The 12,450-nt window shown below is 42.3% G+C and overlaps 1 protein-coding gene across 1 annotated transcript in view; it reads left to right on the forward strand.

The window, feature by feature from the left end:
* The window catches only part of Ctnnd2 (catenin delta 2), a 1,011,454-nt gene that overhangs the window by 573,289 nt on the left and 425,715 nt on the right, over positions 1-12,450 (forward strand). The window contains 1 exon segment of the mRNA XM_017799239.2: positions 12,373-12,449. Coding sequence (XP_017654728.2) covers positions 12,373-12,449 — 77 coding nt within the window.

Below are 12,450 nucleotides of genomic sequence, written 5' to 3' on the forward strand. Positions count from 1 at the left end.
ATATATATATATTTTCAGCCAGATCACCAGGATTAACCTATGTGAGGGTTATCTTCTTTAATTAAATTCTCAACATGTTTTCAGTGGCATAAAGTACACTTAATGTCTGTGCTTTTGATCTTGGAATGAGGACTCAGCAACTCCCAGTCACCCTTTTAACTGGGGACGTTAGTTTTTTTCTTAGGTACTTACTGAGCACTAAGTCTGCCAGGAGCACTTTCCAGCCCATCTTGCTCACTAATTTCTTATTATTTGCCCGTATGTTTTTCCAGCACCACAGAAAAGTACTTGAAGGCAGGATCTCTCTTCTATTTGAAGCCATAGCATGTAGCAGGCCCCACAGCCCCACACAATTCCTGTAGAGAGATGAGATGCGGGGAAGGTTAGAAGGGCCTGGAATAGCCACTAGGGCATGCTCATTCATGTGAAGTTAACATTTCTGATTCATAAGCTGAAAAGTTTCATTGCATTTCGTTCATTAAATTAAATCATTACTCTGGTAATTGTTCTTTAAAAGATGATTGCCTTCCTCAAGCAACTATTTAGCCAGGAGTGGACTTGTAAATGTTACCTTTCCATGATGCTGAGCTCTAGGAAAGTGAGTAAAAAGCGAGATAAAGCCTTCCTGGACACGAATGCACGGCTCTCTGTCTCACATTAAAGTTTAATCAGAAAGCATTACTCCATTTTAAAGATGGCATGGCTGTGTATTTGCAGTCATCAGAGTTGTCATTTGAAGTCATCAATTAATGTGACTGCTCAAGGACATGACCCAAACATTTGGGATGAGAGTCAGAAGCCTCAGCCCAGGGGCTGATCTGCTGTTCCAGTGCACTTGGACTCTTCCTGGAGCTCAGTGGTTACAGGTTATGGGTACCATGACCTACTCCAGCTGTGTGCTCCACTATTAGAGGTGTGCCCTCTTGAATATCTGGTAGGACCTACAACTACAAAGAGTTTGTCAGAGAAATGTTGAACCAGGAAACGACCATATTACTATACAATTGTCAAGCCCTTAGAAATAGCATGGCCACACTCTAATTCAGTAATAGCTCATCCAGATCCAGTTGGTTTTTTCACAGCCTTTTGTGATATATTTTTGTCAGTATTCTGAATGGTGTTAAATCTTTCCTTCAGGCTACCCTGATGTTTAGAATATCTTGTAGCTTTAAAGTGCTATGAGGACTAGTAAGATCAGATTATGGCTAATGGATGCTAGGCTAAGTAAGATCAATAATCAAGAGAAAAACATTTATTTTTTCTAAAAATATATTTTGAAAGTAAAACACATAATTTCTGTCTGCCTCACAAACCATGGCCCAATGTATTTATAAAGGAATATCATAAATGTTTAAGATTCTAATTTCAATTTTTAGAAAAACTGTAGATGCATGTATAATCTACATCCCTTTGTTGTAGCAGGTCTCAGTGAAACCACAGGTAACAGAAGTTGCCAGAAGATGGTTCTCTGATGTTACTGGGTAGATACTCTCTGATACTAATATGAGTTCACGAAGCAAAATTGGAGGACAGCAATTATACAGTCCTTCCCACCATCTGTGCACCCTTTCAAGGAAGTGATGTAAGCTCGTTTGTATTGGTCCTTCCCCACCCCAAGGCCTCTATTCATCCAAGTTACACACTCTTACCATAGCTGGTAAACAGGCTATATGGATTACTGCTCCATCCCCTGGCTGTTGCTTCAAAGTTAACCTTGGCCTTTGTGTTGACTCTCATAAGGAAACCCATGCCTGGTATGATGGCACATACATTTAGTTTCAGCACTTGGGAGGCAGAGGCAGGCAAATCTCTGTGAGTTCAAGAACAACCTGGTCTACATAGTGAGTTCCAAGCCAGCTGGGGCTATGAGAGACCCTGTCTCAAAAAAACCAAAAAACCAAAAGAAAACAAAAAGTGGACAAGATCCTTGACTTGAAGAAAGTGTAGTCTATAAGCAGGAATGGAAATCAGAAAATCAACACTTCCAATAAGCAAAATGCCAAGTATACATAATATAATAGAAGGTGATGGTCTCTGTGGTAAGTAAACCGACACAGAAAAGGGAAATTGTCAGAGAGGAAAAGGAAACACTCTGAACCTTATGGAGGAGACATTTGGGCAAGGAGAGAAAGGAGAAGAAGAACTACATGGCTGTCTGTGGGTGGCAAGTGCGGTGGCCTCTAGACAGGGCCATCTGGCAGGTTAACAAAACAATAAAGAGGCCAGGGCAGCTAGATCAGGGTACAAGAATTTGGAAAGTGACAAAAGACAGATGGATCATTGTTAGAGCTCATCTGTAACCCAGAACAAAGTGAAAAACTAGTAAAGAGTTTTGAACAGGGCATGGCCTTGAGTTAGATGCATTATTCTGTCAGTATTAGTTACCTAGAAGGTTATTTTTTCCCATTAGTTTACCCCAATACAAATGATTCACCCACAGAAAATAACTCTATATCCCCAGTATCTGTCTCAGAGTTCACCAAATTCCATCATGTTCTGTCAGCACTAGACAGATTCACCACAATTATACTTCACCAGCTTGTGGGTAGGTTGAAGAATAAAGGCATTGGCTTGCCTCCTTGCCTGCTTCCACTCATGTAAGATTTCATATAAATTACATGAAATTCCAGACATACAACATCTGGTAAAGAAGATTCACACTGAAAATTATTTTTTCATCTCTAAACATAAAATAACATCATCCAGCAGCTCACCTCAAAGAAACAAAATAAGCAGGAAATATAAAGTTGCACATTTGTCCATTTAACCCTGGATAAGTGGTATAGGAGCCCAAAGGTATTGGAGCCATTTACATGCTCTGAGGCAGACTGGAGTGTGTATATGCTGGTAATTCTAGGAAAATAGCCTGCTAGCCACAGGAAACTGAGACCCCTATGACAGTTCTCTAAAATAAAACTATACAATAGTGGGCATCTGGAAGAGTAATCAGCTTTTTCAGAATCAAAATCACCATTTCTTTTTTATCTGGCCTTGCTGTTTAATGTTACAGTGACTTTATGCCCTAAAAGCCTGCATGCATGCTACATCATAATTATGGGTCCACCATCTGTTCACGTCTGCCAGAGGCTGGTGGAATATTGGAATATCACTTACGGTTGCACACTTGCGGCAGGTGGATGTGAAGGACAAGAGGGTGGGTCCTCTGTGAATGGTGGTGGGGTACATCCTATCGTTCCACAGGTTGCAAAGGAAGAGAAAGTTCCCAATTATCAGCTGTTTCATTGATCGTGGCAAAGAAAGGGCCACAGAGATAACTTCTGTGCTGTCACTGCTTTGCTTAATTATGAAAGAAGCTGTCTTTAGGTAATTTTTTCATAGACAAGTTACCTGAACCCTTGGAAAACACAGCGTTGGGGAGATATATTTAGTATAGGATGTATAACATCATGCAGCATTCAGAGGAAAAAATCATGTGGTTTTATGTATTCTCCTTTACATATCTTGGGAAACTGGCAGGATCTTTTTCAAATAACTTTAAGATGACTACTTACTGCAAATCTGTGTACTTCACTTTGCTTTTACATATTCTCCCTCTTTTCTCTTTCCAGCACAAATCTATTTACTCTGACTTCAACAATTGAAGTGTTTCTTGTTGCAGGGAAACTATGTTTGTGTTTCACTGTAATGTTTCCCTTTTTGGACAAATATTTAGATTATTCAAATTGTACTGAGTTTCTTGCTAAAATGAAAGTTTTATATAGTGTTATTTTGATTTTTTTCCCCCTGTTCATGAAGGTTTTAAGAGATGCCACCCAAAAAAACCTATAACTTAAGATATATAGACATAGATATAGTTTTTTTTTTTTGGTCTTTTTGAGACAGGGTCTCCTTGTAGCCCCAGCTGTCCTGGAACTCACTATGTAGACCAGGCTGGCCTCAAACTCACAAAGATCCACCTGCCTCAGCCTCCCAAGTTCTGGGATTAAAGGCGTGTGCCACCATGCCCGGCTATTTACATAATGGTTTCATATTTTCTTCTCTATTTTTTCTATCAGTTAGGAGACTGTAGAAATGACCATATATAAAATATTTTATAGAATAGTTATTGGTGGTAACCCTGATGAAACTTTTTTATTAAAGGGAGGCTAAAGGGCAGGAAAAATCAGTACCCAAAGATTCCAAACTCTGGATCACATGTTTGTACTAATGCAGTAGAGGACTGTGAATAGGAAGAGTGCACCACTGCCTGTTTGCACTGGTAGGCACGGGACGGTCGGCAAAATCTCTCTGCATGTCTATGTCTTGATTCTCCCTCCTGCTCTTCCCCCTCTTGTTCCCCCACTCTCTCTCTTCCCCCTCCTCCTCCCCCCCCCACCCTCTTTTTCCTCTTCCTTTCATGTCTTTCCCATAATTTGGGGACCTTTGGGTAAAAAGCAAGCAGTATGCATAGACGGTCTCTCTCTTTATCCACAAGGTGATTTTGGGCCCTTTGGTCCTTCAATCCAGATGCTCTTGTCTAAGGAAAAGAATCTCCTACAAGTGATTAGTTTTTCAATAAAGTTGGATTTGTAGTGAGGTGTCGCCAGCAATTAAACCAGCCCTTCCACCCTCACTGATGGCCACCAAGCTGGTGCCGTCATAGGCAATGAGTGGCCTATGCATAGAAATTATTTCTTCCGTTTGTATTATTTACCAACTTTTACCTACACCAGTATGCTTCAAGAGAATTGCTAAACGTCATTTCATCTATTTCCAAAATCAAATCTTTCTCAATACTAAAATGTTCTTCCTTTGAAATTAAAGGTTAGTGTTCCCTTCTCTAGACAACTGCAAAAGAGAAGTTACCAGAATCCTATGAACAATGGCAGTTATGTGGAAACAAATTTGTTACATACCAGGGAGTTAGTGCAGGTAACATGTTATTTGGTGATATAAATTCATCTTAGGAGCAACATTTTATATAATATTCAGTAAGGTTGTTTGCATTTTCGAGTTGGTGATTTCTTCTCATTTGAAAGGCTTGAGTCAATAGCCCTGTCTATACTTTTGTATAGACAAACATCTGAATGTTTTGTATAGGAAACAGCTGAATAAAATGAAATGATTTCTCAGAAGTTGTAATCAGCACAGAACTGATACAACAAAATTACCATACTTGCTGGTTCTCAGTTAGAAATATTTTTCTCCAAAGACATTCTCACAGTGCCCTGCCTTTCACTCTGGTCTCCTTGAGTCACCGGAAGACTATGCTTCAGCCATCACTTGTAGTCTCACCACTTTGTCATCACTTAGACCATGGTGTGTTGAGGCAGTTCCTGCAAACGTCAGCCCACGTTCTTCCTCATCCAAGCCAGGGCCACATTCCTCTGGCTCTGAAGACTCTGCTTCCTTTGAAATGTGCTGTCTATCCCTTCCTCTCAGGACCCTGATCTAGCCAAGAAGCATGTCTGCCAGCAAGGACTTAGCACCAGTCAGTACTGTCTTCAGAGAGGTTGCCATTAGTGACAGGTTTACCCACGTGGAAATAGGAAATGGGAGAGATGAACAGGTAAATGAGGCAGCAGCCTGTGATGGCTAGTCATGAGGCTTACCTTCAGAAAGCCACCAACCAGGGACTTTAGTTCTCCACTCCTAATGCCACTGGCCTGGCGACCCAGCATTCTGGGCAAACATTACCCCTGTCCCAGAACTGGGGCCTTGCTGACAAGTTCAGGAAACTTGGCAGGTCTCAATGTGTCCTCCCAAGGACTTCCATAAATCAAGGGCCTGTTTCATAAAATGTGGTTTCACTTAGTGTCATGGTATACTCATGACTAGTACTCAGGATTCCCAAGAGCATGTTGGGGCTGTCAGTTCTCTTGAGAGCTGCCTGTAAGTTTGCAGGTTTTTCTTTTTCTCTTTCATTTTGCTATGCTTTGTTTTATTTATATTGCCAGAACTTCAAAGAATAAACATTAAATAAGCATCCAGGTGACAAGAAGTTTCCCTTTGTAACCTGTCCACCATCTGTGGACTCTGTAGAAGATACAGCACAAAAGTTAGGAAGCAACTATCTTTGGTATTGAAGCCAGTGTCACTTTCTGGACCAAGATAACCACCACATTCTCAGGGTCTCTGTTTTTCCAAAACAGAACAGTGTTCTATTTGTGAGCCAGAGAATGTGCTATACAAACAAAACTACAGAGACAGATCTCTGAAATAACACTGAGGCAAAGGTCTGCATTTAAGACAATCTCTGAGTGCTCCTAGAGAGTACACCCCTTCTCTGTACTGGGGAACAGTTGCTCTTGGTGGAGCGTAGAGTCAGTGAGTGAACTGATGCATGAGCGTGCGCTCTGTTAGTTAATGACCTCTGGGAGGCATGTATGTATTGCCTAGCTTCCCATTTCAATGGTCTTTCTATCACAGTTGGAAAACACATCCTTTCCTAAATAGTTCTATAAAAGAGGTGTAAATACATTCCACAGTTACATAGAGGCCTCAGTGCCCCACTAAGTAATACACACACACACACACACACACACACACACACACACACACACACACACACACACACAAATATACAAATGCACAAAATATAGAGATCATAACTGTTGTAGATCCCAAATCTGTCCCACCTGAAACTGACATAGGCAGAGGTGAAATATTTAATTTATAGAAACATTGATGAGTTCATAGTCTCTGTTTTTCTTGAAGACCTTCCTATCACAGCAAGATAAACAGAAGTTCACTGAATGTGCATCCACTGAGCCTGTTGGAAGCCGCTCACTCAGATCACCCACATGATAGCATTGCTGGTCTGTGGGGCCTGCTTCCTCTCAGTTGCCAGCTAGAGCCTCAGAGGAAAACACAAAGCAGCCTTTGACCTACGACAATCCAAGGAACTAAGAAGGAGGGCGCTGGTAGAAGGGCCCTCACCAGTATCCAGATCTGTGACCAAGGACAGCACCAGGCCAGTCTGCTCCAAAGCTTGTGAAATAGTTTGCATCTGCCGTTTCCTTCAAGGGCCTCTGCATCAATGGCAAATCTCTATCTGTTCTTATTTTATGCAGATGTCCAAACATCCCTAGGGAAGGAATTTCAGTCTTTACGTCTAAAAAGTCAAACTTTGCCAGAAATCTAACTTGAGGATTAGATTTACAATTTTATTTTTTCACATTTGTATATTTTCTTTATATTTTAGAATTTTAAAAGGTGCAATAAATAAGGAGAGTATATACAGAGAAAGAAACAGTTGTGAAATCCTGGAAATTTCTTTTGATGATACAGTTAATTAGTAATGTATTTTGCTGTGTAATAATTATATCAGACATTAATATATTTTTACTTATGTTACAGTTTTCATATTTTGCTTTCATTTTACTTACTTTTCTGTTCAGTAAGTAAAATGTTGTGTTTATGTATTTTATTCTTTACTTGGTGGGAGAAGAAAGGGCTTATTTCAACTTACACATCACAGTCCATCATGGAGGTAGGTAGGCCAAGGCAAGAACTCAAGGCAGGAATCTGGAGGCAGAACTGAAGCAGAGACCACGGAGGAGCGCTGCTCACTGGCTTGCTCAGTCACTTTTGTAGCGTGAATTCATGTTTGAGGTAGAACTAAACCTCCACAGTAAAGTGGATTAAGTTCTTTACATATTGAAACTTGTTTATATTGTTTTAAATTCAATAATGGCTTATAATAAGCCATCCCATGAATTGTTAAATACACTTGAAATACAGCCTTATATCTTCCTAACTGGCTAAGAATTACTAAATGAAATTATACAATGAATCAGAAGTGGATACATCTTCCCAGATTACCAGTTTTTAAATTATTTTTATTTTTATTTTATGTATATGTGTGTATTGCCTGCAGGTAGGTAAGTGTGTCCCCCCGCCCCCCTTCCCGGAATGCAATGCTTGTAGAGGTCAGAAAAGGGCATTAGAGCCTCCTGGAACTGGAGTTATAGATAGATAGTTGTTAGCTGCCATGTGGGTGCTGAGATTTGAACCCTGGTCTTCTGCAAGAGTAGCTGGTGCTCTTAACCAATGAGCCACTTCTCCAGGCCCAGATTACTGTTTTTATGCAAATGATGTTACAGAAAAAAAAATGTCTCTGTTTAGCTACAGAACCAGTCTTAGGTATCCACCAGGCACTGTAATGGAGCACAGCACTCCTGTAGTTATTGTGAACTACAGGATAGGCAACTGTATAGACAAATAAGATAGACCCCAGTCGCATATGGCTGTGCAAATTGTGATTAATTAAAGTCAGATGTATGTAAATTCAGTTCTTCATTTGACTAGCAGCCTTTGAAGTACTCAATGTGGGCCTCTGTGTCCAGTGGCTGCCATAGTGGAACATGTCAATTTGCAACCTTGCCAGGAGCTGCAGCAAGCAGACTGGGCTTCACTGCTGACCAGGTGCCTCACTACTAGTGGCTTTTAAAAACATGGATGCACGAAGCTTTTCAAAAGTTGTATATGAGGGGCTGGAGAGATGGCTCAGCAGTTAAGAGCACTGACTGTTCTTGCAGAAGACCCAGGTTCGAATCCCAGCACCCACATGGTGGCTAACAACTGTCTATAACTCCAGTTCCAGGGAATCCAACACCCTCTTTTGTCCTCTGTGGGCACTGCACAACACGGGTGCACTTAAGCACATGCAGGCATAACACTCATAACATAAAATAAAATTTTAAAAAGTTGTATGTTAATACATAGTGAACAACACTGTCTCAAAGAGCATATATATGAAATCGTTCCTTTCTCCTTTGTTAAAAATTACTGAAAAAAAATTTCACCAAGTTCCTAAAGTAAATTATCGGAAAAATTTCCTCAAGTTCCTAAAGTATGCACAGATTTTTGACTTGGACGTGTTTGATTTCAAAATTTTTGGAGGCACTATGGCACCTTCCAACATTTCTACAGATTTGGGGACCATTGAAGGGAACTTTGCAGACAGTAATATTCAGCAGAATTATCACTCCTAAGACGAGAAGCTGCAACAGAGCAAAAGAAAAATAAGGTTTTTAAAAAGTAATCATGGTTTGCCTGGGACACACATCATTCAGATATACAAATACTGATTTACTGTTTCTCGTTATATTGCTAAGTTAGTTTATTAACTAAATTACTTACTGTTGTCAGTACTTAGTTATTAAAAATGATGCTATTTGGTAAGGACATCGTTACCATGTCACATGATGATTATTAATGTTACACAAAGCACTTTCTTGTACACAGATGTCTCCATTCCCGAGTTCTTCCCCATCATTATGTTCTGTAGGACGGCTCTTCCATCACTTGTCACCCAAGTTCTGGGTGGCTCAACGTTTCTAAGGCCCCAACCATCAGGGAACCCTGCAGAGCCTCAGAAGGAACATGTCTATAGCTTATGGGGATTATTTCAGATGAGCAACACCTGCCTCCCTTGAGAAACTGTTAGAAATGCCAACCCCAAGACTCATTCCAGACCCTTAGAACCAGATTATCTGTCATCAGTGGTTTCTAAAGTTTGATGGGCTCCCTAATCACCAAGAGAACTTGTCCAAACGAGGGTCCCTGGGCCTCCCCCAGAGTTTCTGCTCTATTCAAGGTGGGGTGACACTTCTGTTGCTTTGGGAATAGACACCTACCTCTGAAAACTACTGCTCTGAAAACTCGTTCTTCTATATGTTACCTATTGGAAGCACCTGGGAACCTGGGAGACGTCCAGAAACCCTGGTGCTTAGGTCCCACCTTCAATGGTTCTGAATTAAATGACTAAGGTAAGTCATAGGTGATATATTTTTTATGAGCTCCCCTGGCCATTTTGACCTGCAGAGGAGCCCAGTCTACATGTTTTGTGATCAGATCTACTGCTGAAGAGAAAAAGCCAAAGCCTTTCAAAGGGATGAGAGTTGGATGTTTCTGGGGTTCAGAGAGACAGACACAGGGGTTCTGTGCAGAGTTTGTACACTATGTAAACTCTCATTGCCAAAACCATGGGCTAAATATATTAACCACTCCTTCATCTGTTCCATAACAGTCTCTTCTATGGACCAAGCCCTGTTCTGGGGATATTGGGTGGAAACAGCATCCCCTAGAGGGTTCTAAGTCTCATTCATAAAAGAATTTAAGGATGGACTCAAACTGAAAAACTGGATGATTTTTATTAGAATTTAAAGAAAAATCCTCAGGGCAGGCAAGCTGGTAATCCTGGCAGGTGCCTTGAGGAGGAGAATGGAGGGAAGAAGGAAAAATATTTCATAAAGCCATGCAGATTTAAAGCCTGCAGGGAGGTCAGACACATGGGGGGCTAGCAGCCACATGGTGGGCAGAAGGAAGCTTTAGAGAAAAATTAAAGAAATAAAAGATGCTGGGGCAGCCCCAACTGTTAGGGACAGCATATTTAGAAAGGGGATATGAAGAAGAAAAAGAGACTATATATTCCTTAATTCTTCAGAAAAGTAGGTAGGACTTACAGAAAGCCCCATATGTCAGTGACCCACATTCACAAGAACTGCAGTAGGAGACAGGGGTGAGCAAGGAAAGTTCACCATCTCATTAACACACCAGGTATTCCACCCATCTCTTTGGCATGACTTAAGGTGAACCTGTCTTCCTAGGGGTGGTCCCATGACCAGGAGATTGACTAGTCCAACTGGAAAGGCCAGAGATTTTATAGCATTCACCAGTTAATCTTATGGGACGTTTTTTGCTACTCTAAAACTGGTTGCTAGAGATAACTCCTAGACCAAAATCACTGAGCTTCCATTCTGCTTTTCCTCCTACTTTTAAGCTCAAAATAACCCAGTTTGGATTGGGATACATAATGTATTTATGAAACTATATCAAGCATACGCATGCTATGTAAACAAACATGTGCAATATAATATACACACACACCTAGCACAGAGAATGTTTCTCCACGTAGGGTTTATCTCCCTCTCACTTCAAGCTCTTTTTTGTGTCCCTGTGTGTGTGTGTGTGTGTGTGTACACGTACATTTGCATGTGGTTCATGTGAGCACATATGTGTGGGAGGGTTCAAAGGACAACGTGGGGTGTCACTCTTCAGGTACCGTACACCTTGTATTTTTTTTTCTTTTACTGGAAAGGGTATCTTATTGTCCTGGAACTTTCTGAGTAGGCTAGGCTGGCTGGCCAGTGAGCCTCAGGTAACCCCAGACAGTCCCTCCCTCCCCAGTGAAGTACAGCACTCAGTTGTTTTGCCTTTTATTTATTTTTTAACATGGGTTCTAGGGATTGAACTCAGGTCTCCAGCTTGCAAGAGAAAGTGAGCTCTTTATTGACTGAGCTGTCTCCTCAGTTCCTGAGTTCTTAACAGAGGATTTTCACATTGCTTGATTGAACCCGACAGCCCATAGACAATTTGGAATGCAGTGTGTGTGCAGATGAAAGTGACCAGCTCACCACTCCCCACATGCCATCCCAGAAGGCAGAGAGACACAACTGAAATTTTCCGGAGAGAGCTTCTCTCTTCTTTCTCCCTTCCCTCCAGCCCAGGTCTCCTCCCTGCCCAGCCAGCACTCCACATTTCCAAACGTCCCCCCCCCCCGCCCCCAGCTTCCTTCTCACTTCTGAGCAATGCTGCCCCCTTTCACACCCGGGACCCCCGCCCCCTTACCCCCCTGCCCACCAGTGGCTGACTGGGCAGGGTTTTCATCGGAATGCAAATTTGTCTCTGGCCCACATTCAAGGAAAGCTTTCTCCTCCAGCAGACTTTCCAACTCCACCCTGGGGCTTGTTGTCTTTTGTGTTCTTGTAAATAAAGGAGAAGCTACGGGCTTTCCGTTGGAAGACACAGCTGCTGAGGGCTCTTAGAGCCAGAGAGAACGCGGAACCGCGATCCAGAGTAGTTTCAAAATCTAGAAAAGGGTGGCTTTCTTAGACTTTTCATTTATAATTGCTCTGATTCCTCCAAAAATTTTAAAATAACACCCCAACCCAAGCTCATTCCTCGGACATAGTATTTCTCCCTCCGTTTAGTTCTTCCTCCGAAAGAAAAGTGCACTGCAAAGCAGGCCAAAAATTCTAAGAAGTATGTTTGTTCTCGATGTCCTGTACACAAGTATGCAACTTGGTCAGTTTTAGAGGCTGAACGTTTATCTCGTGAAGTAACGGGAGTATTTAACGCCTGGATTTTCCATTAAAACTAATGGATCGGGAGGGGGTTCGGGGAGATCTCTCCGGGACCAATGCGGTGTTTCTGCTCTTCCCGAAGCCTCCTAGAGCGCAGAGAGAAGGCGTGCCTCTCGGTTTGTCAGACGTGACTTTCGTCCTGGGGAAAGCCGGCCCTTGCAGGCCCGCTAGCCCGGGGACAGGGGCCGTGGGTTCGAGTCCCGATCGCGGCGCAGCTGGGGTCCCGCACCCAGAGCGCAGCGGTCGGTCTAAGCGCGCGTGTTCTCTGCTCTCCCCGGCACAGGGCACCTCCAGCCGCGCCGGGCACCTGGCGGGGTCCGAGCCCGCGCCGCCGCCTCCACCGCCGCCGCGGGAGCCGTTC

This window comes from Nannospalax galili, unplaced genomic scaffold (assembly GCF_000622305.1).
Source record: "Nannospalax galili isolate Female #2095 unplaced genomic scaffold, S.galili_v1.0 scaffold698, whole genome shotgun sequence".
Taxonomy (NCBI): Eukaryota; Metazoa; Chordata; class Mammalia; order Rodentia; family Spalacidae; genus Nannospalax; species Nannospalax galili.